Source organism: Eptesicus fuscus, chromosome 13 (genome assembly GCF_027574615.1).
Source record: "Eptesicus fuscus isolate TK198812 chromosome 13, DD_ASM_mEF_20220401, whole genome shotgun sequence".
NCBI classification, from domain to species: Eukaryota; Metazoa; Chordata; class Mammalia; order Chiroptera; family Vespertilionidae; genus Eptesicus; species Eptesicus fuscus.
Genome location: NC_072485.1, coordinates 13276299 through 13300343, shown reverse-complemented (window position 1 = coordinate 13300343; position 24045 = coordinate 13276299). Strand labels below are relative to the sequence as shown.

The window sequence follows — 24045 nt, the reverse complement described above, 5'->3', positions numbered from 1 at the left end:
TGCCTAATGCTTTTCAAAATGCAAGTCTGGGCAGGATGGCCTCTGGCTTCCTTCTCGATTATTTTATAAAATGACAGTATCATAGCCCCAAGCAGGAGCCTGAGTTGCAACTGTCTCAGTTCATTGCCTTTAACTCCCAATTTGCCACTCTGCAGCTGTCCTGCACACCACCTTCTTAGTAGTACAAGGTCCCTGAAAATGTGTGCTTCACAGAGGACCCTGGATAAAGGGCAACCACTGCAGAGTCACATGAAATTCTTTCCAGAACAGCAGAACTTCCCAAGTTTGAACCCAGCAGCAAGCCTGACTTTCTCGTCAGTGTTGTGCCAAACTGCCTGCTTCATGACAATTGTCAGGTTCTTCAAACTCCCCTTTCTGCTCTGTTTGCCTCAGGGCTGTCTCCCTCTGGACTGAGCACTTCCCTTTTCCAAACAGTTCTAAGGGCCTCCTGGAATAGAGCAAAATGACCTTAAAATATACACTGAGTGGCCAGATTATTATGATCTCTGAACGCATAGCAATCTGGCCACTCAGTGTATATCCTATATAATAAAGGGCTAATATGCAAATTGTCCCCTCCACCAGGAGTTCGACCAGCAGGCAGGCCGGCCAACCGCCCATGTCCCCTCCCCCTGGCCAGGTTGGCCGGACCCCACCCATGCACGAATTCATGCACCGGTCCTCTAATATATACACTGAGTGGCCAGATTATTATGACCACCCAATCAGTACTTCGTTGGGTCACCTTTTGCCTTCAATACTGCGGCGATTCTTCTTGGCATTGACTCCAAGAGATGCTGAAAGGTGATGCGAGGAATCTGACACCATGCCTGATGAATAGCACTGTCCAGTTCTGTGAGATTTGATGGTTGTGGAACCAGCTGCCTGATGGCTCTCTTAACTTCGTCCCACAAATGCTCAATTGGATGGAGATCTGGTGATGGTGGGGGCCACCTAAGCAAGGTAAAGTCTCCTTCATGTTCTTAAAACCACTTCTGCACAATACGAGCACCGTGGCATGGCGCATGGTCTTGTTGGAAGAAGCCATCTCCATTGGGATATGCCATCAACATGATAGGATGAACTTGATCAGCAATGATACTTAGGTATGTTGTGCTATTTAGACGTTGTTCCACATGAATTAAAGGGCCCAAATCATGCCAGGAAAACATGCCCCAAACCATAACACTGCCCCCACCAGGTTGGAGGTTGTACTCATGCATGTGGGGTGCATGCTTTCATGCTGTTTCTGCGAAATTCTCACTCTGCCATTTGCATGATGCAACTGGAAACATGATTCATCGGACCACATGACTTTTTTCCAATGCTCAACTGTCCAATCCTTGTGTTCCTGTGCGAATTGGAGACATTTTATCTTGGTAACTGCAGACAGCAAAGGTGTTCAAACAGGCCTTCGGCTTCCATATCTCATACGATGCAGTGTACGGCTAATTTGCCTCCAAACATAAGGTGGTCATAATAATTTGGCCACTCAGTGTACACACACACACACACACACACACACACACACTGAGTGGCCAGATTATTATGCGTTCAGAGATCATAATAATCTGGCCACTCAGTGTATAATTTCAGAGAGGAAGGGAGAGGGAGAGATAGAAACATCAATGATGTGAGAGAATTATTGATCAGATGCCTCTTGCACGCCCCCAACTTGGGATCGAGCCCACCACCTGCGCATGTGCCCTGACTGGGAATCGAACTGTAACCTCCTGGTTCATTGGTCAATGCCTAACCACTGAGCAACACTGGCTGGACATAAGGATCTGCTTTTTAAAAACAATTATAAGGTTCTGGTCAAGATGGTGGTGCAGGTAATGTACTCAGAAACCCTCACAACAATATCAAAATTGCAACTAAACAGAACAACCACCATTCAGAATCACCTGAAATCTAGCTGAACAGAAGTCCTATAACAAAGGATATAAAGAAGCCACATCGAGACTAAAAGGAGGGGCAGAGAGTCAGAACAGGCTGGTTTCATACCCTTGTGTGGCAATCGGAAGGGATGTCTCTCTCGGCTGAAGAGGTTCCCCCTAAGGCACTGATGGGCAAACTTTTGAGCTTGGTGTGTCAAACTTCGCCAAAAAACTGAGCATAACTCGGGTAGTGTGTCACTTTGAGGAAAAAAACTAACTCCAAGACTCTAGTCGCAAATGTTTCATCCTCAGGAGCAGCAAATGTTTCATCCTCGGCATGTGGCCGCGTGTCATCAGAAATGGCTACGCGTGTCAGTGCTGACACGCGTGTCAAAGGTTCGCCATCACTGCCCTAAGGAGTGAAGGGTTCCAGTCCCACATCAAAACCCCCAGCCCAGGGTTTGAGTGCCAGTAAGTCCCCAAAAACTTCTGGCTGTGAAAAATCACACAAAGAGATTGTGGCTGAGTGAGAGGAAGGCGCTGGAGTCCCAGGTATTCCTCTTCAAGGGCCCAAGCAAAGACTTACTTGGACTTACTTCCTCTGAGCTCCAGGACTAGGGCATCATTCTGAAGGCACCAGAGACATGCAGAGGGTAACTGGATTGTATGGCATCAGGGCAAGGGCTGGAGGGGGAGCTTTATCCTAGACAGAAGTGCTGGCAGAGGCCATTGTTCCTTTGCTGAGTCCTCCCCAACAAAGCCGGAAGGTAGGCACTATATCTAAGTCTCCATCAACCTAACACTATTTGCCTTGCCCTAGTGATGCTCTGAGACCTTGCCCCAGCCAACATTTGGATCCACCCAAGCCATTTCTTGTGGCTTTTCCATACAAAGGGCCTGTCTTAGCTCATGCTTCAGACTTTCCTAAAATCCCTCAAGCAAGCAGCATCTGGCCTCTGCATGTCATCTACCCCTCACTAATTGGTCCCAGGCCTGGCACAAGCAGCAGCCAGCCTTGATTTGGAGCTTGGCCTGGACTGGGTACCTGCAAGCCCAGCACAAGTAGCAACCATCTGCAGATTGTTTTGTAACTCCTGCTGGGTTGCTCCAAGTAGGGAATAAGTGGCAGCTGACCTTGGCCTTCACCTCTCAAAAAGCACCAGAGGCAGTGCACCCATGGACAGCTTCAGAAAACATCAAAACACCACCCAATCATCGCCACAAGCAAGACACTTAAAGGGTGGACATGATGGGTACCAAAGCCCCACTTAAGTGAGTCCTGCTCCATGAAGTCAGCCCCTGCACAGCCAATCCTCCATTGTAGTCATAGCCAGTCCTCAAAACCATTTGACCTGGGAGGGGGGTGAATGTCTCCCATTGAGGTGCCAGCAGCAATCAAGGATAAACTACACTAGGACAATGCACACAGCATACATAGGGCACACCAGCATCACCCAGCTCTGGTGTCTAGGGAGGCTGTACCAATGGGCCCTACATAAGGCCACTCTAGCAAGTTCAGGAGACACAGAAGCTCCACCTAATACATAGAAACAAACACAGGGAAGCAGCCAAAATGAGACAAAGAAACAAGTCCCAATGGTTATCAAGGAACTTAGTGCGAATGTCAATAGCATAAAAAAGGATATGAAAACCATAAAAAGAACTAGTCAGAAATAAAGAATACTGAAGTGAAGACTAAATTATAGGGAATTAGCAGTAGACTAGAAGAAGCAGGGAATTAAATCAGCGATTTGGCAAATAAGGAAGCAGAAAACACCCAATCAAAACAGAAAAAAATAATAATAAAATAAAATGAGGATAGTGTAAGGAGTCTCTGGGACAACTTTAAGCATATCAACATTTGCATCAGGTGGGTGCCAGAAGGTAAAGATAAAGAGCAAGAAATTGAAAACCAATTGAAAAAAAAAAATGACATAAAACTTCCTTAACTTGATGAAGGAAATAAGAAATACAAGTCCAGGAAGCACAGAGAGTTCCAAACAAGATGGACCCAAAGGGGCCCACAGCAAGACACATCATAATTAAAACCCAAAGGTTAAAGACAGAGAGAGAATCTAAAGTAAGAGGAAAGCAGTTAGTTACCTACAAGGCAGCTCCTATAAGACTGTCAGCTCATTTCTTAGCAGAAGCTTTGCAGGCCAGAAGGGATTCAAAATATTCAAAGTGACGAAAAGCAAGGACATGCAACCAAGGTGACCCAGCAAAGCTATCATTTAGAATTGAAGGTCAGGTAAAGAGCTTCAGCCCTAGCTGGATAGAGCATTAACCTGTGGACTGAAGGGTCCTGGGTTTGATTCCAGTCAAGGGTACGTACCTCAGTTGCAGGCTTGATCCCAAGCCCTTGTTGGAGCACATGCAGGAGGCAAACAGTTGATGTGTCTCTCTCACATCGTTGTTTCTCTCTGTCTCTCCCCCTCTCTTCCACTCTCTCTAAAAATCACCTTGGGAAAAATATCCTTGGGTGAGGATTAAACAAAAAAACAGCTTCACGGACACGAAAAAACTAAAGGAGTTCATCTCCACCAAGTCAGTATTACAAAAATTATTAAAGGGTCTTCTTTAAGAAGAAGGAGAAAGCCCTGCCCTGGTGGCTCAGTTGGTTGGAGTGTTGTCCTACACACCAAAAAGTTGCAGGTTCGGTTCCCAGTCAGGGCACATACCTAAATTGTGGGATCAATCCCCCATCTGGGGATGTACAAGAGGCAACCAATCTCTATCTATCTATCTATCTATCTATCTATCTATCTATCTATCTACCTATCTATCTATCTATCTCTATCTCTATCTCTATCTCTCTGAAAATCAATAATAATAAAAAACCCAAACACATATCCTCCAGTGAGGATTTTTTAAAAAGAGCCCTGGCTGGTTTTTCTCAGTGGTTAGAGTGTCAGCCCACAAACCCTAGGGTCATGTGTTCAATTCCCAGTCAGGGGCACCAAAAAAAGGAAAAAGAAAAGAAGAAGAAAAGGAGCAAAAATATGAATAGTAAGATGGCAATAAATACATCTCTATCAACAATTACTTCAAATGCAAATGAATTAAATGTTCCGATCAAAAGATATACAGTGAATGAATGGATAATAAAACAAGCCCCTTACATATGCTGTCTGCAAGACCCTCACTTCAGATTGAAAGACACACACAAACTGAAACTAAATGGATGAAAAAATACACTGAGTGGCCAGATTATTATGATCTCTGAATGCATAATAATCGGCCACTCAGTGTGTGTGTGTGTGTGTGTGTGTGTGTGTGTGTGTGTGTGTGTGTATTAGAGGCCCGGTGCATGAATTCGTGCATGGGTGGGGTTCAGCCAGCCTGGCCAGGGGGAGGGGACATGGGCAGTTGGCCAGCCTTACTGCTGGTCGAACTCCTGGTCGAGGGGACAATTTGCATATTAGCCTTTTATTATATAGGATATACACTGAGTGGCCAGATTATTATGCATTCAGAGATCATAATAATCTGGCCACTCAGTGTATATTTCATGAAAATGAAAACAAAATAAAACAAAAAAGCTGGGGAAGCAATACTGATGCCAGATAAAATAGACTTTAAAACAAAGATTACAAGAAGTGACAAGAAGAACCCAGCAATTCTACTTCTGGGTATTTATCCAAAGAAATCCAAAACACTACATCAAAAAAATACACCTATATGCTTACTGCAGCATTATTTACAACTAGACGCCTGGTGCACGAAATTCATGCACGGGATGGGGGGGGGGGGTGGGGAGGAGGTGTCCCTCAGCCCGGCCTGCACCCTCTCCAATCTGGGACCCCTCGGGGGATGTCTGACTGCCCTCTCACAATCCGGGACTGTTGGCTCCTAACCACTCGCCTGCCTGATTGACGCCTAACTGCTCCCCTGCCAGCCTGATTGCCCCCAACTGCCCTCCCCTGCTGGCCCAATTGCCCCCAACTGCCCTCCCCTGCTGGCCTGATCACCCCCAACTGCCCTCTCCTGCTGGCCTGGTTGCACCCAACTGCCCTCCCCTGCAGGCCTGGTTGCCCCCAACTGCCCTCCCCTGCAAGCCTGATTGCCCCTAGCCCCCTGTTGGCCTGATCTTGCCCCCAAGTGCCCTCCCCTGCTGGCCTGATCACTCACAACTGCCCTCCCCTGCTGGCCATGTTGTGGTGGCCATCTTGTGATGACATGAGGGCGGCCATCTTGTGGTGGCCATCTTGTGATGATGTTGCGTGTGATGCCACTGAGGCTTTTATTATATAGGATAGCCAAGCTATGGAAGCAACCCAAGTGTCCATTAACAGATGAATGGATAAAGGAGTGGTGAATATATACAATGGGGTATATGACTCAGCCATAAAAAAAAAAAAAGGAAATGTAGCTATCTGCAACAACATGGGTGGGCTTAGAGGGTATTATATTAAGTGAAATAAATCAGACAGAGAAAGACAAATGCCAGATGATTTCACTTATATGTGAAATATAAAAAACAAAATAAATGAACAAGCAGAATAGAAACAGACTTACAGATATAGAGAAAATATATTTTTTAAAATATATTTTATTGATTTTTTTACAGAGAGGAAGGGAGAGGGAGAGAGAGTTAGAAACTGATGAGAGAGAAACATTATCAGCTGCCTCCTGCACACCCCCTACTGGGGATGTGCCCGCAACCAAGGTACATGTCCTTGACCAGAATCGAACCTGGGACCCTTGAGTCCGCAGGCCAATTGCTCTACCCACTGACCCAAACCGGCTAGGGCCAAATATAGAGAAAATTTTGATGGTTGCCAGATGGGAGAGGGGTTAGTGGTTGGTTGAAAAAGGTGAAGGGATTTAGAAGTACAAATGGGCAGTTACAGAATAGTCACAGGGATGTAAAGTACAGCTTAGGAAATATAGACAATAATATTGTAATAACTATGTATAGTATCAGATGGGTACTAGATTTACCAGGGTGATCACTACTTTGTAAGTTGTATAAATGTCTAATCATGAGGTTGTACACCTGAAGCTAATATAATATTGTATGCCAACTGTAATTTAAAAACAAAAAATAAACAAAAAACCTATTACAACCAATGATTAAATTAAATCTTAGAGTAGCTTTTCATTTGAAAGAGGACTAAGCAGAATACGGTAGAGGAGAAGGAAGAAATAATGATAGAATTTCAGTTCTGGTATTCTGAAAGTTGGGGACAGACACATTTGTGCTTGGGCTTCCTTTTCTAGCTATCTCAAATCACACTGCTTCTTACTACCCGAGTATTAGCTCTGTGTTCATTCATTACTTTTGTGTTTTTGTGTTTAAAGAATTCCACTATCTAAGACCACTTACATTCAACAATTTTTTTCTGCAATTTCTTTTATCTTTGACCACTGGATGGGCAAGTAAATACCCTATCTGTTGTATTCATTGTTGAATCCCCATTGCCTACACAGGTACTGGTACATGGATATTGCTCAATAAACATGAATGAATGAATGAATGAGTAATCAGAACTAGAATATTCTAGTTTCAATATATCATTAAAAAATCTGTCATTCAAATGCATATTAAGTCATTTGCACAGTGTTCAAGACAGGTTGTCCTCATGGACTTGATTATTTTAACTACCAGCAAAAACTTATTTTTTAATTTGTAAACTAGAGGCCTTGTGCACAAAATTCGTGCACTCGGGGGGGGGTAATCCCTCAGCCTGGATTGAGAGAGGGCACAGGCCAGGCCGAGGGACACCCCCCCCCCCATGCAAGATCGGAGCAGGGGAGGGACGCGGGAGGTTGGCCAGCTGGGGAGGGACTGCGAGAGGGCTTCAGGGAGTGTCCGGTCCATCTTGCTCAGTCCCAATCGGCTGGACCCCAGCAGTGAGCTAACCTACCAGTCAGAGCATCTGCCCCCTGGTGGTCAGTGCACATCATAGTGAGCGGTTGAGCAACCTTAGCATATCATTAGCATATTATGCTTTGATTGGTTGAGTGGCTGACTGGACAACCAGACACTTAGCATATTAGGCTTTTATTATATAGGATGAGGATTGTTAGTGTATTTGGGAGAATACAACTAATACATATCCTACATACACACAATCATGAAAAGGAAATTCTGACTACAGCCTATTTCCCCCCAGATTTATAGTTTATGTAGAGTCTCCATTAGGTAAAGTTTAGCCCATTCACATGAGTTTACCCTTGATGTGAATAATTTAAAGGTGTATTTGATATTTTTCTTTATTTCAGCAAGCTCCAGAAGACAAAGAGGGATATCAGATGGCTTCAAGGAGTGACTGGTGAATGGTTTGAAGAAATTCAAAGAAAAAAGTTTTGCAATGAAACAGATGTTAGCCAAATGTTAAAACAACCCCTTACATACAGGCTAAGGAAGGGGATGGCAGAAAATGGTGAGAAAAATTTTACATCTCTTTTTTTTTTTCCTTATGGCACAGTATTGTAGATAATGGCTCAGTGGCTCTTGAATTTAACCCATTTATCTTTAGGACTATTTTGAAATAATATCATACAAAACTGTCATAACACACACAATGAAAAGAGTAAACTGAAAATGTACAATAATGTCTGGGGTGTCTGTTATTAGAATCAGGCAATACGTATAATATAGTGGTTAAGAACACAGACATTAATAGTTTTTAAAGCCCTGGATTCAAATCTCCACCCTGCATATATTCTCTATTCTATCAGAATCCATGTGATTCTACTCAAGTTACTTATTCTCTATAAGCCTCGATTTTCTCATCTTTAAATGGGTATGATAATTCTTACCCCACAGGGTTGTTGTGAGAATTAAATAAAATTATATGTATAAAGAACTAGGCTGGATCACAGCAAGCACGTAGGTTAGTGTGGTGATGATGCAGAAGGAGAAGGAGACGGAGGAGAGGTGGGGAAGGATGGGATGGTGCAGAGGAGCTGCGACCCTTCTGGTACTTTGGTAACTTAAACCCTGTGAGCTCCAAGGAACATCTTCTGTGGACAGTCTAACTATGTGACTGCCAGCATGTCACTGACCTTCACCAATCACTTTTTAAAAACCTGTATATAAGGATAATAAAACCTTTCACAGAACTATAATGAGAATAACAAAGTGCATTAGAAGTTATAAAATATGTACTATAACAGTATAAAGTATCTTTCTACTGATAGTCACATGGACAACTTTTGCTTATATGTGACTAACAGTAACATCAGAAAACATGTAACAATAATTCTAAACTTACATATTGACAATATTTTGTAACTCCCATAATAAACAAATACATCTAAAAAGACCCACATTTCAGATATTTAGATTAACCCCCATATATACTGAAAGGGTTAAAGAGAATGAAACGAGGCAGAGAAAACCTTATTGTGCTTAGCAGATATCTTGCAGAAAGCTTGCAGCCTTGAGCACAGCATAGCTCAGATAACCAGAAGACACCTGGCATGGGAGGAACCAAGGACGGACCAGACCCTATGTCAGTAGAGCGGCCCGCAGCCAGCAAAAATGAATAAAAACCTCTCTCTCCCTGCTCTCTTCCCTGATGCCTTTCTCGGTCTCAGCCCACCTGCACCCAGGTGTCGGAAATAAAATCGCTTTTGATACATTATAGCCTCATGTCATAGGTGCGCGATCCCAGCTCTGAACCTTTCATATACTGTGGTGACTTTCTCCTTACCTTGAATTCCTCTAATATTTATAAACTCAGCATGCCCAAAAGATGGTATACTAAATGAGCATAAATGACTTTGTGTGTGTCCATGTTGCCTTAGAATTTTTAGTACTCATATGTAAAGCTATATGTTATCTATACATATATATTCTACATATTTATATTGCATGCATATGTATATATAAACCATATATGTAGCAATATAGAGAGAGATAGATTCTTTACTTTAAATGGCTTAATTTCCTTTCCCTTTCATCTCTTTGATGTGAAAGTTACATTGTACCTATCACGATGTTTTAAAATACTAAAATAAAAATTTCTGAAGGACAGAGTGGTTAAGAGCCACATGAGAACTGAATGAGGTCCCAACACCTAACCTTAGTTTTTTATTTATTTTTTTATTTATTTAATCCTCACCGGAGGACATTTTCCCATTGATTTTTAGAGAGAATGAAAGAGAGGGGGAAAGACAGATATCGATGTGAGAGAAACCCATTGATTGGTTGCCTCCTGCACAAGCCCCGACCAGGGAGGAATGTGCCCTTGACTGGAATTGAACTGGGACCCTTCAGTCCACAGGCCGACGCTCTATCCACTGAGCCAAACCATCTAGGGCCACCTCACCTTGGGTTTTAGATAGCCATGGGGAAGACAGGTTGAGTAAATTCACAGGGCTGGTGCCGGAAGGTATCCATGGCACTGCAGTCCGCAGTGCACATGGATCTCCACTGGACAGAACCATCAGAGGCACAGGACTCCCCTCCGGGTCCTGAGGTCTTCATGTGGAGATGCCTGCTGCACCTCCAGACTCCAGAGAGAGGGAGGAGGGAAGAGAGAATAAAGCCTTAGTTCCATGAGATTCATTTACCTGGACGTATTTTAATGATGCAGAATTTTTTACATTTTTCTTTTAGGTCCTCTGGAATTACAAACATCCAGATCTAAAAACACACCTACTCCAAGAGACCCAACACCCGTTTCCTCCCGGCTGAGCTTCAGATCCTCATTTGCTTCCCTGTTCTCCTTCAGAAAACCCAGGAAGGACACTTTAAAGCTTCAGTCGCTGGGACCGAAAGGGTGAGTCAAATTCAGGTCATGTGACAGCTCATTAGTTACCTGATCCCGGAGGCCGGCAGCCTGTGTGTGCTCTGAAAGCTAATGTTTGCTCCCAGAATGTAAATGTAGATACTAACGCAGGAAACAGGACTTAGCTTGCAGAGGGACAAAGTCCTTATGAAACTTGGCTCACCTGAAATCCCACTTCCAGTCAGCTGCACACATCCCAGGTACTAATTACTGACAATTTTCCCACTGCTCCAAACGCCTGGTCTAAGCCTCGGTCCGGCAGATATATTCAAATCAAAACGACTTCTTCCTCGGGGAGTAGGTGTGTCTGTGGTGGCAGAGAAAGACGGGGCACGAAATGAGCATTAATGAGATGGCCAAAGAGACCCGGGCCAATCAGAGCCGTTGCGATGCCGTTGCCCAGAATGTAAACTTCAGGTGAAGGAGGGGAAGCTTCGGGAGCAGTGGAGGCACCGCCCCAGAGGGTTCCTGGTTTGGATCCGTCTAAATCAGGTCTACTTGACTCATATTGCCAGATTGTTTTGTGAAAAACAAGCAAGACTTCTTGCTTCTGTGCAGTTGAGCTGACTGCTACATATTTTCAGCAAGCCTTCCTGGTTGAAGAGCTTCCCACCCTCTTAAGGTGTTGGCTTGGCACGTGGTGCGTTCCGTGTGTGCGTCCAACCATTAGGAGTGGATTGCAGTGCTTCGGTAAAAGGTGTTAGAGGTCACTCTTGCAGAGAATCAATAGGCAGCCAGCAGCTGCTGGCGGGTGATGAGGCTCCTGGACTCAGGGGACAGTTCTGTCCGCTCCTCTGGGGTTGGACGGAAGGCTCTTGCTCCTAGCTTTCACCAGAGGCTCTTTTGTCTTTGATGAAATAATAAAGAGCTGAACAGGATGTAGATTTACGTGACTGTCTCCACCAGAGTCACTTACAAGCAAATACTTTTCAAAGAGGTGAGTTGATTTGTTGTTGTTTTGTTTTGTAAAAACTGTTTGAAACATCGGTAATTCTCTCATTTGGGAAATTAAAATGGAGGAGTATTTCTTTTGGAGCTAACATTTCTTTTAAGGAGAAAAGAAATCATCCTAATGTGTATTGTAGCTGGGACTTGTGATGTAATCTGTGTTTTAAGTGATTTTCTTTTGAGGCAGAGTTATATATCGCTGAACAACCTAACGTTAGCAAGCCAGGAAAAGTTGAAAAACCTGTTAGCTCTATGGACAAGTTATTTCCAAGCTCAGATTGCAAGTTACTGGAAAAAAGGATCAAAGAAGATAAAAGATCTATGATCTTCATTCTGGGTGGCATGTGTCTTTGTTATACACTGAACTGAAAAGAAAACTGAAACTCTTGCAAAAGTCTGTTTAGCCACCATCCTTCTCATATACCGAAATGACGTGTAGCTTTCTTTTAACCAGATGAACTGAAACATGTAGCACAGCGTGCAGAAATTAAACAGATGTCATCATTTTTAAGTGTACGTGTGTGCTTAGCAGTTTTCAGAATTTATCTTTAAATATATTTTACTTTCAAAACATAATTGGGAATAAATATTTGTTAGTTATGCTGGTGCAAAGGTCATGAAAGCACTGTTTTTTATCCTAAGAGGTTTCAGAGATAAAAATGTAAAAATATGTCCTTCTTATTTTTAAGAATCAGTTGGAAAAACTATTTGGATATAAATCCTGAATGTGTACGGTTAAGGAAGTGTTTACCTATGGTGGGAATATCAGTTCCGAGGGGCTCTTTACCCTTAAGTAGAACTGAACTCTCTTTGGCAGTTCTGATCTCTCTAAATGCAACATCGACCTCCAAAATACAGGCTCTGGCTCGGGAGCTGCTCCTGGCCTCTGAGTGCAGCCGAGGAACTGGCACAGGGCCCCAGGGACGTGCAGCATTCGCGGCCGGTTTTTTCTTGCTGAAGTCATCAAGGTTTGACTTTGTCACACTCATTGCTCTGGAGAACAAGTCAGCAAAGCAGTTTATAGGATTTTGCAAATCACAGGAGAACCAGCCTCTAGACAGAATCCAGCCTTCTGCTCAGCCCTAAAAGGGTTGCATATCAGAGAAATTTCTTTTCCTCTTTCAAGGTATGGCTTTACTGAGAAATGACACTGGATAGTGGGTAACTCTCCCCATGGGGGGTGGACTTCATCATTTCACCAGATATGCGTGTTCTTTCTAGAAAGGCCCAGCCAATAAAAGCAATGGTATTTTGAAGCTTTGATTTCCTGTTGTCAGTGCATGAGAAATCATGGGAACACAGTGACCTCAGGAATTGATAAGAAGGCAAAAAGTTCTGTCATTTCTGCTTCCAATAGCACTAGTTTCTCCTCCAAAATCCATGCACTTCCCATATTATTCCATTATTATCGTAATCCTATATGAAATGGTCATACAACACCCTCTGTGACCGCCAACCCCAGGAAAAAAGGAAAGTATTTTCCATTCATGTTTTATTTACTGCTAGCCAATACATTTGAGAAAAGTCTGCATGTTTTACATGTATCTTTCCCCCAGCATTTCCTTGTAAGTCATATTTCCTCATGTCTTGCTATGGGGAACCTAGTGCCTGTGGCATACAGTGCTCATCCCCCACCACAAAGTTTCCGTCACTCCATTGCCCCCCAGATTCCTTCCACAGAGTTCAGCAAGTCACCCACAGTGCATGTCAGGAGCTTACAAATGTATGGCTGCCAGGAGCATCTACAGCTGTTCCTTTCTCACTCCAGACCCCAGGGGTTGCCGTGGGGCCCTCCCCACCATGAGTAGGTGGTGTATGTGCTTCCCTGTTTCACGCTCCAGCATACTCCAAACAAAGTCGCTCCCTCAAGAGGGCCATGCCTTCATGTCCACACACATTCTCAGAGCTGTGCAGCCATGAGCCACCAGCCCGGTATGGTGCTCTTAGGGATATGGACTTTGGCCCCCTACTCTTTCCTCTGTTGTAATCCCAAGGGCTAGGCAAAGTGCAAATACAAGAGAATTAGTTCATAGGCTCATGTACAATTAAGGTTAAGATCACTTCTTTCCTTCCAGGACCATCACAGTGCTGGGCATATAGTAAGCACCCCCTCCTTAGCGAGTGATAACTGCTTTCCTGGAGTGAGTGTAAGCATGCCTGCTACCCTGTTCCTTTAGGATCATTTCCGCCCCCCCTTGAGATGCAGAGTTTTGGTGGATCCAGCCAGCCACTCCTCAGACATGCCCAAATTTGCCTGACCCATAGGTGTACACAGCTTCGGCAGTCCAGCTGCAACCTCCATTTATATAAGCAAAAAGTTCAAGTCCTATTTTGGAAAAATTTAAAGGCAGATTCGTATGTTCCTAGATTCTGGTTGCTTGTACCTTTATTTTCTCTTTCGTGCCCTACAAATGCCCTACTGTGCTCTCTTCCCCGTCCCCAGCGGAGTGCCTGTGCTTGCGGGGAGCACAGACGTCTGAGACACCCAGACTGAGGAAGTGAGAGTAAGGAGCTCCTTCTTTGGAAGTGCTCCACACCAGGGGTGGGGTCCACAGATGAACAGCGGGTGTGGAGACAGCAGGGAGAAGCAAGACAAGCGGAGTGGCCTTGGATTTCATCCTGGGTGGCCAGCGGTTCCCAGTTGATCTGATTGATCAGTACATAATCTCATCAGCAATTTAAAATTAAAGGCGGCCCTGGCTGCTTAAGAGCGTCTGCCTGGTCAAGGGCATGTACCTGGGTTGCAGGTTCACTCCCCACCCCACCCCGTCGGGCGCATGCGGGAGGCAACCAGTCCATGTGTCTCTCTCACATTGATGTTGCTCTCTCTCTCCCCCCTCCCTCTCTCCCTTCCACTCTCTGAAAAAGCAATGGGTGGGAAAAATATCCTCAGGTGAGGATTAACAAAAATAAAAAAGAAATAATGACAGATAATCAGTCCCCAACCTTCAGATGCTGATTAAGAAGGTCTGAAGTAGGGCGCAGGGATGTTTATTTTTAGTTATAGTTTATTTTTAATTCTGCAGGACGTTTGGATGTTCATTCAGGGTTGGGAACCATAGCAGCATAGCTTCCTCCTCCCTCTGTGCTAAGGGCTATCAGAGTTCTTGGTGTGGGGGCCAGCAGCCAAGGCGATAGTTTCTCTCTCATTTATCAAGCTTTTACCAAAGCCCTACTCTGGATCAGATACTATGTTTAGTGTTAGAGATCAAGTCCCAAAAATAAGGCCAGTCTCTGCCTGGGGGACTTTGTCATCTAATAGGGATCACCAGATTACTGCATCTGGCTGGGCAGGAGGTGCACCACATCATGTTCTCCAGGAAGTGCCAGTCACAGCAGGATCATCGTGGATTCGTGGGTTTATTATGGCAGCTTTCTGGCAAATGACAGTAAGGATCTTGAGGAAGGGATGCCCTTTAGAATTCACACAGGGATACCTTCTGTCCTCCCTGCGACCTGGGTGGCAGCCCGGTGTACTGACGACTATGGTAGAATAGGGTGAGTGCTATGGTGGATGCATGGCATTCCTGCCATGAGGACACATAGGAGAAGCACTTAGCTCAGACTGGTGGGTCCAGAGGGCTTCCTGGAAGAAGAGAGCCAATTTTAGGACGCAGAGGACTGAGCTAAGCAATTAAGAGTTGGGATGTTGCACCAGGCAGAAAGAATGACACAGCAAAGATCCGGAGACTGGAAAAGGCAATCATCTGGGTCACTGAAGTTCAGTGACCCCGTGTAAGGTGAGACTGATAGGCAATGGGGTGGGAGGGGATGGCAGAGTCCAGAACACAGGGACTCACATGTGCAGTGCTAAGGAGTTTGGACTTGATTAATGCTGTAGACAGCGGGGAGCCATAAGTCACGTTTTAAAATAATACCATTCTTTTCCTTAATATATATGTTATATATGTTTCTTTATTTTATGTATATATGCATATGTAGCAGATATAAATCACCCATCTGTGTTTTCCGATGGTCTTAGGCTCTACAGCAGCGGTTCTCAACCTGTGGGTCACGACCCACAGGTTGAGAACCTCTAGCAGGGTCGCCTAAGACCATCGGAAAACACAGATATTTACATTACGATTCATAACAGTAGCAAAATTACAGTTATGAAGTAGCAACGAAAATAATTTTATGGTTGGGGGTCACCACAACATGAGGAACTGTATTAAAGGGTCACGGCATTAGAAAGGTTGAGAACCACTGGATTAGAGCAAAACCTGGAGACAGAAGAACAGTTAAGGGACTATTGCAATAGTCAAGGCAAAAGATGATAAATATCTTAATGAGGGAAAAGACAGGGAGATGTAGAGATGGGGATGGTTTTGAGAGGGATTTCTGAGTTTGAATCAACGACATGAGACAGGATGGAGTGGGTGTGGAAGGAGACACGCAGGGTCTGAACTGCCTGTGTTCACCCAGGTGGAGGTCTCCCGTGGGCGGTAACAGAGCGTGCCCACCAGTACTTGGGGGAAATGACCCAGGGCTTTAGTTAGGAAAGAATATTTTTTTAAAAGAATGTTCTTGATCCCTAGCTGGTTTGGCTCAGTGGATAGAGCGTCAGCCCATGGATTGAAGGTCCTGGGTTTGATTCCGGTCAAGGGCACATACCTTGGTTGCAGGCTTGATGCCCTGGTCGGTGCACATGCAGGAGGCAATCGATCTATGTGTCTTTCTCACATCAATGTTTCTCTCTCTCTCTCTCTCTCTCTCTCTCTCTTCCCCCTCCCTTCCACTCTCTCTAAAAGTCAATGGAGAAATATCCACTGAATGGGGATCTCTGAAGGGTATCTGCAAAGGGATAGAGACAAGAGAGAATATTTTATGGAGGAAGAATACATTTAGTAAGTCTAGCATACAGGTACCTAGAGAAGGATGGGGGCTTTCTAGGAGACTCATCAGATGAAAAAAAAAAAAAAAAGCCTAAGATTATAAGTAGGAAATTGCCGAAACCGGTTTGGCTCAGTGGATAGAGCGTCGGCCTGCGGACTGAAAGGTCCCAGGTTCGATTCCGGTCAAGGGCATGTACCTTGGTTGCGGGCACATCCCCGGTAGGGGGTGTGCAGGAGGCAGCTGGTCGATGTTTCTATCTCATCGATGTTTCTAGCTCTCTATCCCTCTCCCTTCCTCTCAGTAAAAAATCAATAAAATATATTTTAAAAAAAAGATTATAAGTAGGAAATTGATACTTATCAAGATTATATTTGCATTTTTTAAACAGATTTCTCTAGTGATAGGAAAGAAAGGATGGCGAGGAGTCCAGGAGAGAAACTGTGGGAGTTTGATACAAGAATGAGTGGAGTCAGAGAAATGGGGATGTAAGTGAGAAATGGGGATGTAAGACGTGGCATCAGTAGGATTTGAGAATAAGTGCAGAAGATGAGCTAGCTTTGTATCCCTTGAAATCACTAAGTCCAGAGGATTTTGCCACCATAGCTTTCATGATACCACTGTTGCTTTTATTTCCTCTGTGAACAGAAGCCATTCACATCAGAAACATAACTTTTAGGAGGGCCTGGGAGTGGGTGCAGAGACTCTGGGCCTCCAAGGCAGCTGAGTCCTGTCCCCTGCGGCCTAAATCCACAACCACACGCAGTTTTGCACACCCTCAGGGAGCATGCATCCTGAAACTCCTCCATGGCGCTGTGTCCCAGTGGTGCTCCAGGCATCCCCTAAAGTCGCACCTTCTCCACCTGCCACTCTCAGACACTGACTCCTGCCCCCTGCCCTCATTTTCATCCCTCGTTTTCAATCAGACTGGGGAGCTGGGGAGCGTGTCGAGCTGTGTGGGTGCACGGGAAGGCTGCAGCCCCTCAGGGCTCTGGAAAACGGTTTAGCAATCTGGCACGTTCTCCTGGCTCCTGAAAATTTGAATTAGTTGCCCATTCCCAGCCTCCCTTGCTCTTTCCCATCTGCAGGCCTTTGCTCCGGCTGTCCTTTGCCTCTCCTACCAGCTTAGCCCTCATCTTCTCCCTGTGCCCTTCCCTGCTCATCCCAGGAAGAGTGCTCCCTGGCCCCTCTGCATTTTCAACGCATTTTACTAACATCTCTCTAATGTCCTTACCGCATCTTGGCTTGTGTTTGGGCTCCCTAGGTATCTCATCTTCCCTCTTATACTAGTAAATGCTCCCGGAGAGCAGGGTCCCTGTGGCAGTGGGCCGTGTCTCCTCCAAAGCACTCAAAATAGTGCCAAGCAGGTAGGAGGCAGGCAGGCTCAGTAAGGCTGTAGCGAAAGGAAGAATTAAAGTAAAAGCAGTATTTAACTTATAAATATTATTAATATAGAGCAGTGACTTTCAACCAGTGTGCCCCAAGAATTTTTATAACATGCAATACCTGACTATTTAGTCAGGGGCACTGACCTCTTTTCCCTTAGATTGTCAAATAAAAAATGACAACAGCCTGGCTGGTGTGGCTCAGTGGTTGAGTGTCAACCTATGAACCAGGAGGTCACGGTTCGATTCCTAGTCAGGGCACATGCCTGGGTTGTGGACTCAACCCCCAGTAGGGGGCATGCAGGAGGCAGCCTGTTAATGATTCGCTCTCATCATTGATGTTTCTATCTCTCCCTCTCCCTTCCTCTCTGAAATCAATTTAAAAAATATTTTTTTAAACCACAACAGCCAACACAATAGCTGTCCTGTGTGAATGAATCAAAATTATACTTATTTTCTGTCAGATCGGCCAAAAATCTATTTTTGGTGTACCACAGAATGCTAGTAATTAGTTTACGTGAGCCATGAGATGAAAAAGGTTGAAAATCACTGATATAGAGCTGGGGCAGTGTCTCCTACCTTCTCTGTACCTCCATCTCCTGGCCTGTGAAAGGGGAGTAGACATAGTATCCGCTTCATGAGAATGATGTATGTAAATGAGTGGCTATGAGCATCTGCGAGAGCACTGCCTGCACATATGCTAAGCACTCAACAAATGTAACCATGTTGCTATTATGTCTCATGCTGTGTTCAAATACAAACCCACTATTATGTAATTTCTTCTCGACTCCCTGAGTGGCAAAGATGTAAAAGCATCCATCCTAAGCAATCATAGGAAAAGATTTCTGAAACTTTTTTCAACAATGCACTAACTAAGAAATCTACAGAGCAGTAGAAATAGATCTTCTCCAGATGACAAGGTATAATGGCAGACGGCTGTTGATTTTCCTCCCGGTAAAAAGTTAGGCGCTTCTTCAAAGAAATTATTTCAAATTCTTTCCACAGGTGTGACGGCCATGCGGGACCTCCTGTGCCTGTGAGGGGAACTGCTGTGGTAAGTAACTGGAAACGAAAGGAATTCGGAACTAATGTAATCCCTGGTTGGCTACCTATTTAAATAGGATTCTCTTCGGCTCAACTTTAAAATTACTTAGGAAACTTAGATTTCTCCTAGAGAGCTCAGAGTTTTCCATGCGTGGTTGGTTTTTCATCGGCTCTGGCTCTGACATGCTCACGCAGCAGGCTCTGCCAAGAAGGAGCGAGGCCACTGGGTGTCCACTCGCACCACCAGTGGCATCTCCCATATTTTACCACGTGTCCCTCCCGTACAGGGCTAAAGCGGTGGGCGGAGGAAGAGGCAAGAGGCCTCACCGCCACTTTTGCAAACCTAGGTGGGTCTGGGCTGGATCTTTTTTGGGTAAGATTATCTTTTGTATTCCGAGAGGAAGCCACTGAACAGAGGGATGCCTTTGGCCCGAACAAGCTCAGAGGAGGGTACTGTCCCAACATGACTCTCCACCAAGGGCTTAGGTGGAAAACTAGCTGTGTGCTCCTATGCTTACAAGATTGAAAAGCTGTACGTCTTCTCTTTCTTGTTTGTTCATGGTCTTAACTTTGGTTCTACACATGCCTGTGACTTTCTGTGTAACTCGTGTGGTTTGGAGGTGAAAGAATGAGTATTTTGGAAGAGACCTAAGAGTGCAGGAGGAGGCAGAGGTATTCTTCAATTCGTTGTGGTCTTAGTATTCTTACCTCTCTCTCTTGTTTTTGTTTGTTTGCTTGTTTGTTTTTGCAAAAAGCATGGGGTAGAATTCTGGTGAGGAATGCATATAAACAGAAGCCCTTTAAAAACAAAGTGAGCCCCCCTTTTCCTTCAGAGTAATGCTGCTTCATTCCTTCTTTCTGGATGACACTGAACCCTGTCTCTCTCCTTTATATGCTTGAGCCCCTACCAGGACACCAGCACCAGCTGCCATACTCAAAGATCATTTCAGTTAACCCCCAGAGGAACTGTGTCAAGTCCCCATTTTAAAGATGAAAAAACTGAGGTTTAGAGAATGTAAAGATCATGCTCAAGGTCACCGGTCAGTGGTAGAGTCAGGATTAGAAATGCTGGGTCTCTGGAACTCCCAGGCAGACGTTAATAATGCCTACAGCTGTGTCAGCCCCCAAGCCCTGTTTGCATATGAGCCCCGGGTGCTCACTCCCTGCAGACTCTCCTTTAACGGAGGAGCAGTGGACTGAGGGGGCACGCACAGAGCTTTGCTCCCTAAGAGGCAGAGCCTGCTCCAGGACGCTTCTGTGTTCGCGCTCTTCCTTGGAGAGAAGTGCTCAAGCTCACTGACCTCTCCCATCTGAGAGCCATGGCCTCGGAAGCCGATGAGGATGAGGAATGTAAAAAGAAATGCAACTGCCTAGAAGTTATAAAACCATAGAGCCAATTTGGAATTCTCAGGATTTGAAAACCCAATCTGACGATTAATAGATTTTTTTCTTTGGCACTCTCGATTGCTGCCTGCATTGAACCCTTTCCCTGCTCGTAGCGTGTCGATATAAAAGGTCAGAACTGGGAAAATAATGCAACTCGCACCACTGATTGTTGATCCCACCCAGTTAATAACTTTTATAAGAAGTAGGAGGGAGAAAATAATAAAACTACTGTCTAAAATTGGGTAGGGACCGTCCAGCCTGTAGGGTGTATAAGGCCCACAAAAGCATTTGGTCTGGCCCTGCCAAGCCATTAGGGGTGAGTTAATTAAATGTTTGACCAAATATAGCAGGCTCATTTTTAAGTTGATAATTTTGTATGGCCCCAGAATGATGTTATAAATATCCAAATGGTTGCCAAAACCGGTTTGGCTCAGTGGATAGAGCGTCGGTCTTCGGACTGAAAGGTCCCAGGTTCGATTCCGGTCAAGGGCATGTACCTTGGCTGCGGGCACATCTCCGGTAGGGGGTGTGCAGGAGACAGCTGGTCGATGTTTCTCTCTCATCGATGTTTCTAGCTCTCTATCCCTCTTCCTTCCTCTCTGTAAAAAATCAATAAAATATATTTTTTTAAAAAAAAATAAATAAATATCCAAATGGCCCTTGGCAGAAAAAAGGTTCCCCACCCCTTGTCTAAAACAAAGGTTTTGTAGGATATGTAGGTTTCCATTATTTATTCATAGAAGCCCTATCCCCTTAAGGCTCCAGGAAACTGGAAGTTGGCTGTTGATGCTAGAGGGATTCTTGCTAAGGTTTAAGGTAATGAACTTCCCATTACTTGGTTGGCAACCTGGCAGGAATGGTGCAAAGAGGATTCTGGTATTTTTTAGACTAGAGGCCTGGCCTGCGGGATTGGGCCGAAACCGGCTCTCTGACATCCCCTGGATTGCAAGAGGGCAGGCCAAGGGACCCACCAGTGCACGATCGGGGCCAGGGAGGGACATGGGAGGTTGGCCAGCCGGGGAGGCACCACGGGTGGGCTCCAAGGTGTGTCCGGCCCATCTCGCTCAGTCCCCATCGGCCGGACCCCAGCAGCAAGCTAACCTACAGGTTGGAGCATCTGCCCCCTGGTGGTCAATGCACGTCATAGTGAGCGGTTGAGTGGCCTTAGCATATCATTAGCATATTACACTTTGATTGGTTGAACAGCCAACAAGTTGACTGGACACTTAGCATATTAGGCTTTTATTATATAGGATTGCACTACATTATTAGATAACCTTCCACTCAAAAGAGAAGCTGCTATTAAACATTTTGCTTCGGTTTAAAAGAAACGTTTGAGAAAACAGAGAAATTAAGAGACATGCAGCTCAGAGTTTCTCTCAACCTCCCTACTATTGCCATTTGGGGCTGGATAATTCTCTGTTGGGGGTTGTCCTGTGTATTGTAGGATGTTTAGTAGTATCCCTGGCTTCTACCTACTAGATGTCCATGGTTCTCCACTCAATTGTGACAATCAAAATGTCTCCAGCCCTGGCTAGTGTGGCTCAGTTGATTGGGCATCGTCCTGTGCACCAAAAGGTTGCCAGTCCAATTCCCAGTCAGGGCACATGCTCGGGTTTTGGGCTCAATTCCCTCGTGCAGGAGATAGCCGATGGATGTTTCTCTCTCATATCAATGTTTCTCTCTCTCTCCTCTCCCTTCCTCTCTTTCTAAATCATCAACAAAACTATTTTTTTTAAAATATCTCCAGAAATCGCCAAATGTTCCTTAAAGAGCAATTGCTGTCAGTTGAGCTCCATCTCCTTACAGGTGAGAAATCCAAGTCACCATCAATGAGAATAGAAACAGAACATAAAGCCTTGGCCACTTGATCACTCCTCAAATATGAACAAATTTTGGCGGGGCCTACTGTCAGGAAATATGTCAGCTCTGGGATCCTATGGACTTACCACTCTGGGCCAGTGTGGGCTCCTTGCAGCCAGGACTGTCTGCCCACCTGTGTATGCCCAGGCCTGGCACAACCTGAGCACTCAGAAATTGAAAGAAGAAATGAATGAGTGGTGGTTTTAAGCCACAGAGTGCATTGGTGAATTTGACCTTTGCCAGAAAGCAGACACAGAACAAATTCAGGAACATCTTGAAAAATGACTTTGTTGACTTTACCAAGGCATTTGATAACATCAGTGAGCTTAGACTTCTGCTCCAACAGCTGTTCTGCAGGTTTGTCTGCTCCAGGAAGTTCTCAGATAGTTTAAGGTTTCTCTGTGACAGGTTTGTTTGTCTCGTCATGTCAGAATTGCAAATAATATCAGTAGAGTGCATTGGGGTTGCTTAAAAGGCCTCATGTTGCTCACATGTGATTCACCATGTTTGAGAATGTAACTGAGATCCTAAAAGCCAGCATTTTGAGACTCCAGCCTCTACCCCTGTGGGACATTTTTCTAGCTCATTGTTAGTGCTCCAGGAAATCTTCTGAAACCACAGGAGAGTAGTAATGACTAACAATACGATCTTACTAAGCACAGGACACCATTCCAAGTTGTTCTACAACTACACTAAGTGACCAGATTATTATGATCTCTGAACGCATAATAATCTGGCCACTCAGTGTGTGTGTGTGTGTGTATATATATATATATATATATACACACACACACATATACATGTTAGAGGCCCAGTGCATGAATTCGTGCATGGGTGGGGTCCGGCCAGCCTGGCCAGGGGGAGGGGACATGGGCAGTTGGCCAGTCTGCCTGCTGGTCGAACTCCTGGTTGAGGGGACAATTTGCATATTAGCCTTTTATTATATAGGATAGTAGGATGTAGGATATACACTGAGTGGCCAGATTATTATGCATTCAGAGATCATAATAATATGTCCACTCAGTATATTAATTTATTTCGTCTTGTGAGGTGGGGTTTTGCTGCTGCTGTTGTTATAATTTTTTCCCATTTTACCAAAAAAAGAAAACTAAGGTACAGAAAGGTGTGATAACTTGCCCAAAGTTATACAGCTATTAAGGGGCAGAACCAGGATTTGGATCTCTATGGAGCTCATGTGTTTAACCATTACACTTTCTCACCTCAGGCATGATTTTCTGAATCCTAATGTTATAAATATTCAGCATCTCAATTTCTGTAATAATGTGTACTGGAAATTTTATAAATTAATTTTCTACCTTGTTATATTGTAAATCAGTCCATAATGGTGTGCATGGAGGGCAATGGAATGTTTAAAGCAAAGTTCCTGTCTTCAGAGAGTTTACCATCTAATTGAAGATATGCACATTAGTAAAAGCAACAGAGTGGAAAAGAACAGGGTTAGGGATCAGATCCAGTGAGTGTGAGTAGCCAGTGCTACCATTATTATTCATATCACTTACCCAAGACTCAGTTTGTTCATCTGCAAAATGGGAATGATAATCCTTACCTCATTCACAAATTTGATCTAAGGATCAAATGAGATAGGTTATTTTGAAAGTATTGCAAAATGAATTTAGGAGTAATGTTATCAAATATCAGAGTTGCTGAGAATGTAAAAGACTTTGCTATGACATAATAGCTATCATGCCAGAGGCGCATACAAATATACTGTGGTTGTTCATTCTTCCTGGAACAATTGGAGAAGGGCTCACGGAGACCAAGAACTAGACTCTGAAGGGTGAGCTGATATTTTCCAGTAGAAGAAGAGAAAGAGCGGAGGCCAGGAGCAGAGACATGGAGGCTGAGGAAGAAGTGTGCAGCAGTTTAGAGAACTGTGTGGTGCGCTCAGAGCACAGGGCCCTTGAAGAGAGTTGGCGGAGGGAAAGGCTTAAATCAAAAGCT

The 24045-nt window shown here is 44.5% G+C and overlaps 1 protein-coding gene across 1 annotated transcript in view; it reads left to right on the top strand.

The window, feature by feature from the left end:
• EXPH5 (exophilin 5) overlaps positions 1–24045 on the top strand; it is a 76422-nt gene that overhangs the window by 37663 nt on the left and 14714 nt on the right. The window contains exons 2-4 of the mRNA XM_054724732.1: positions 8109–8269; positions 10453–10615; positions 18796–18844. Of these exons, the coding sequence (XP_054580707.1) occupies positions 8109–8269; positions 10453–10615; positions 18796–18844 (373 nt within the window). The remainder of the gene's footprint in view (positions 1–8108; positions 8270–10452; positions 10616–18795; positions 18845–24045) is intronic.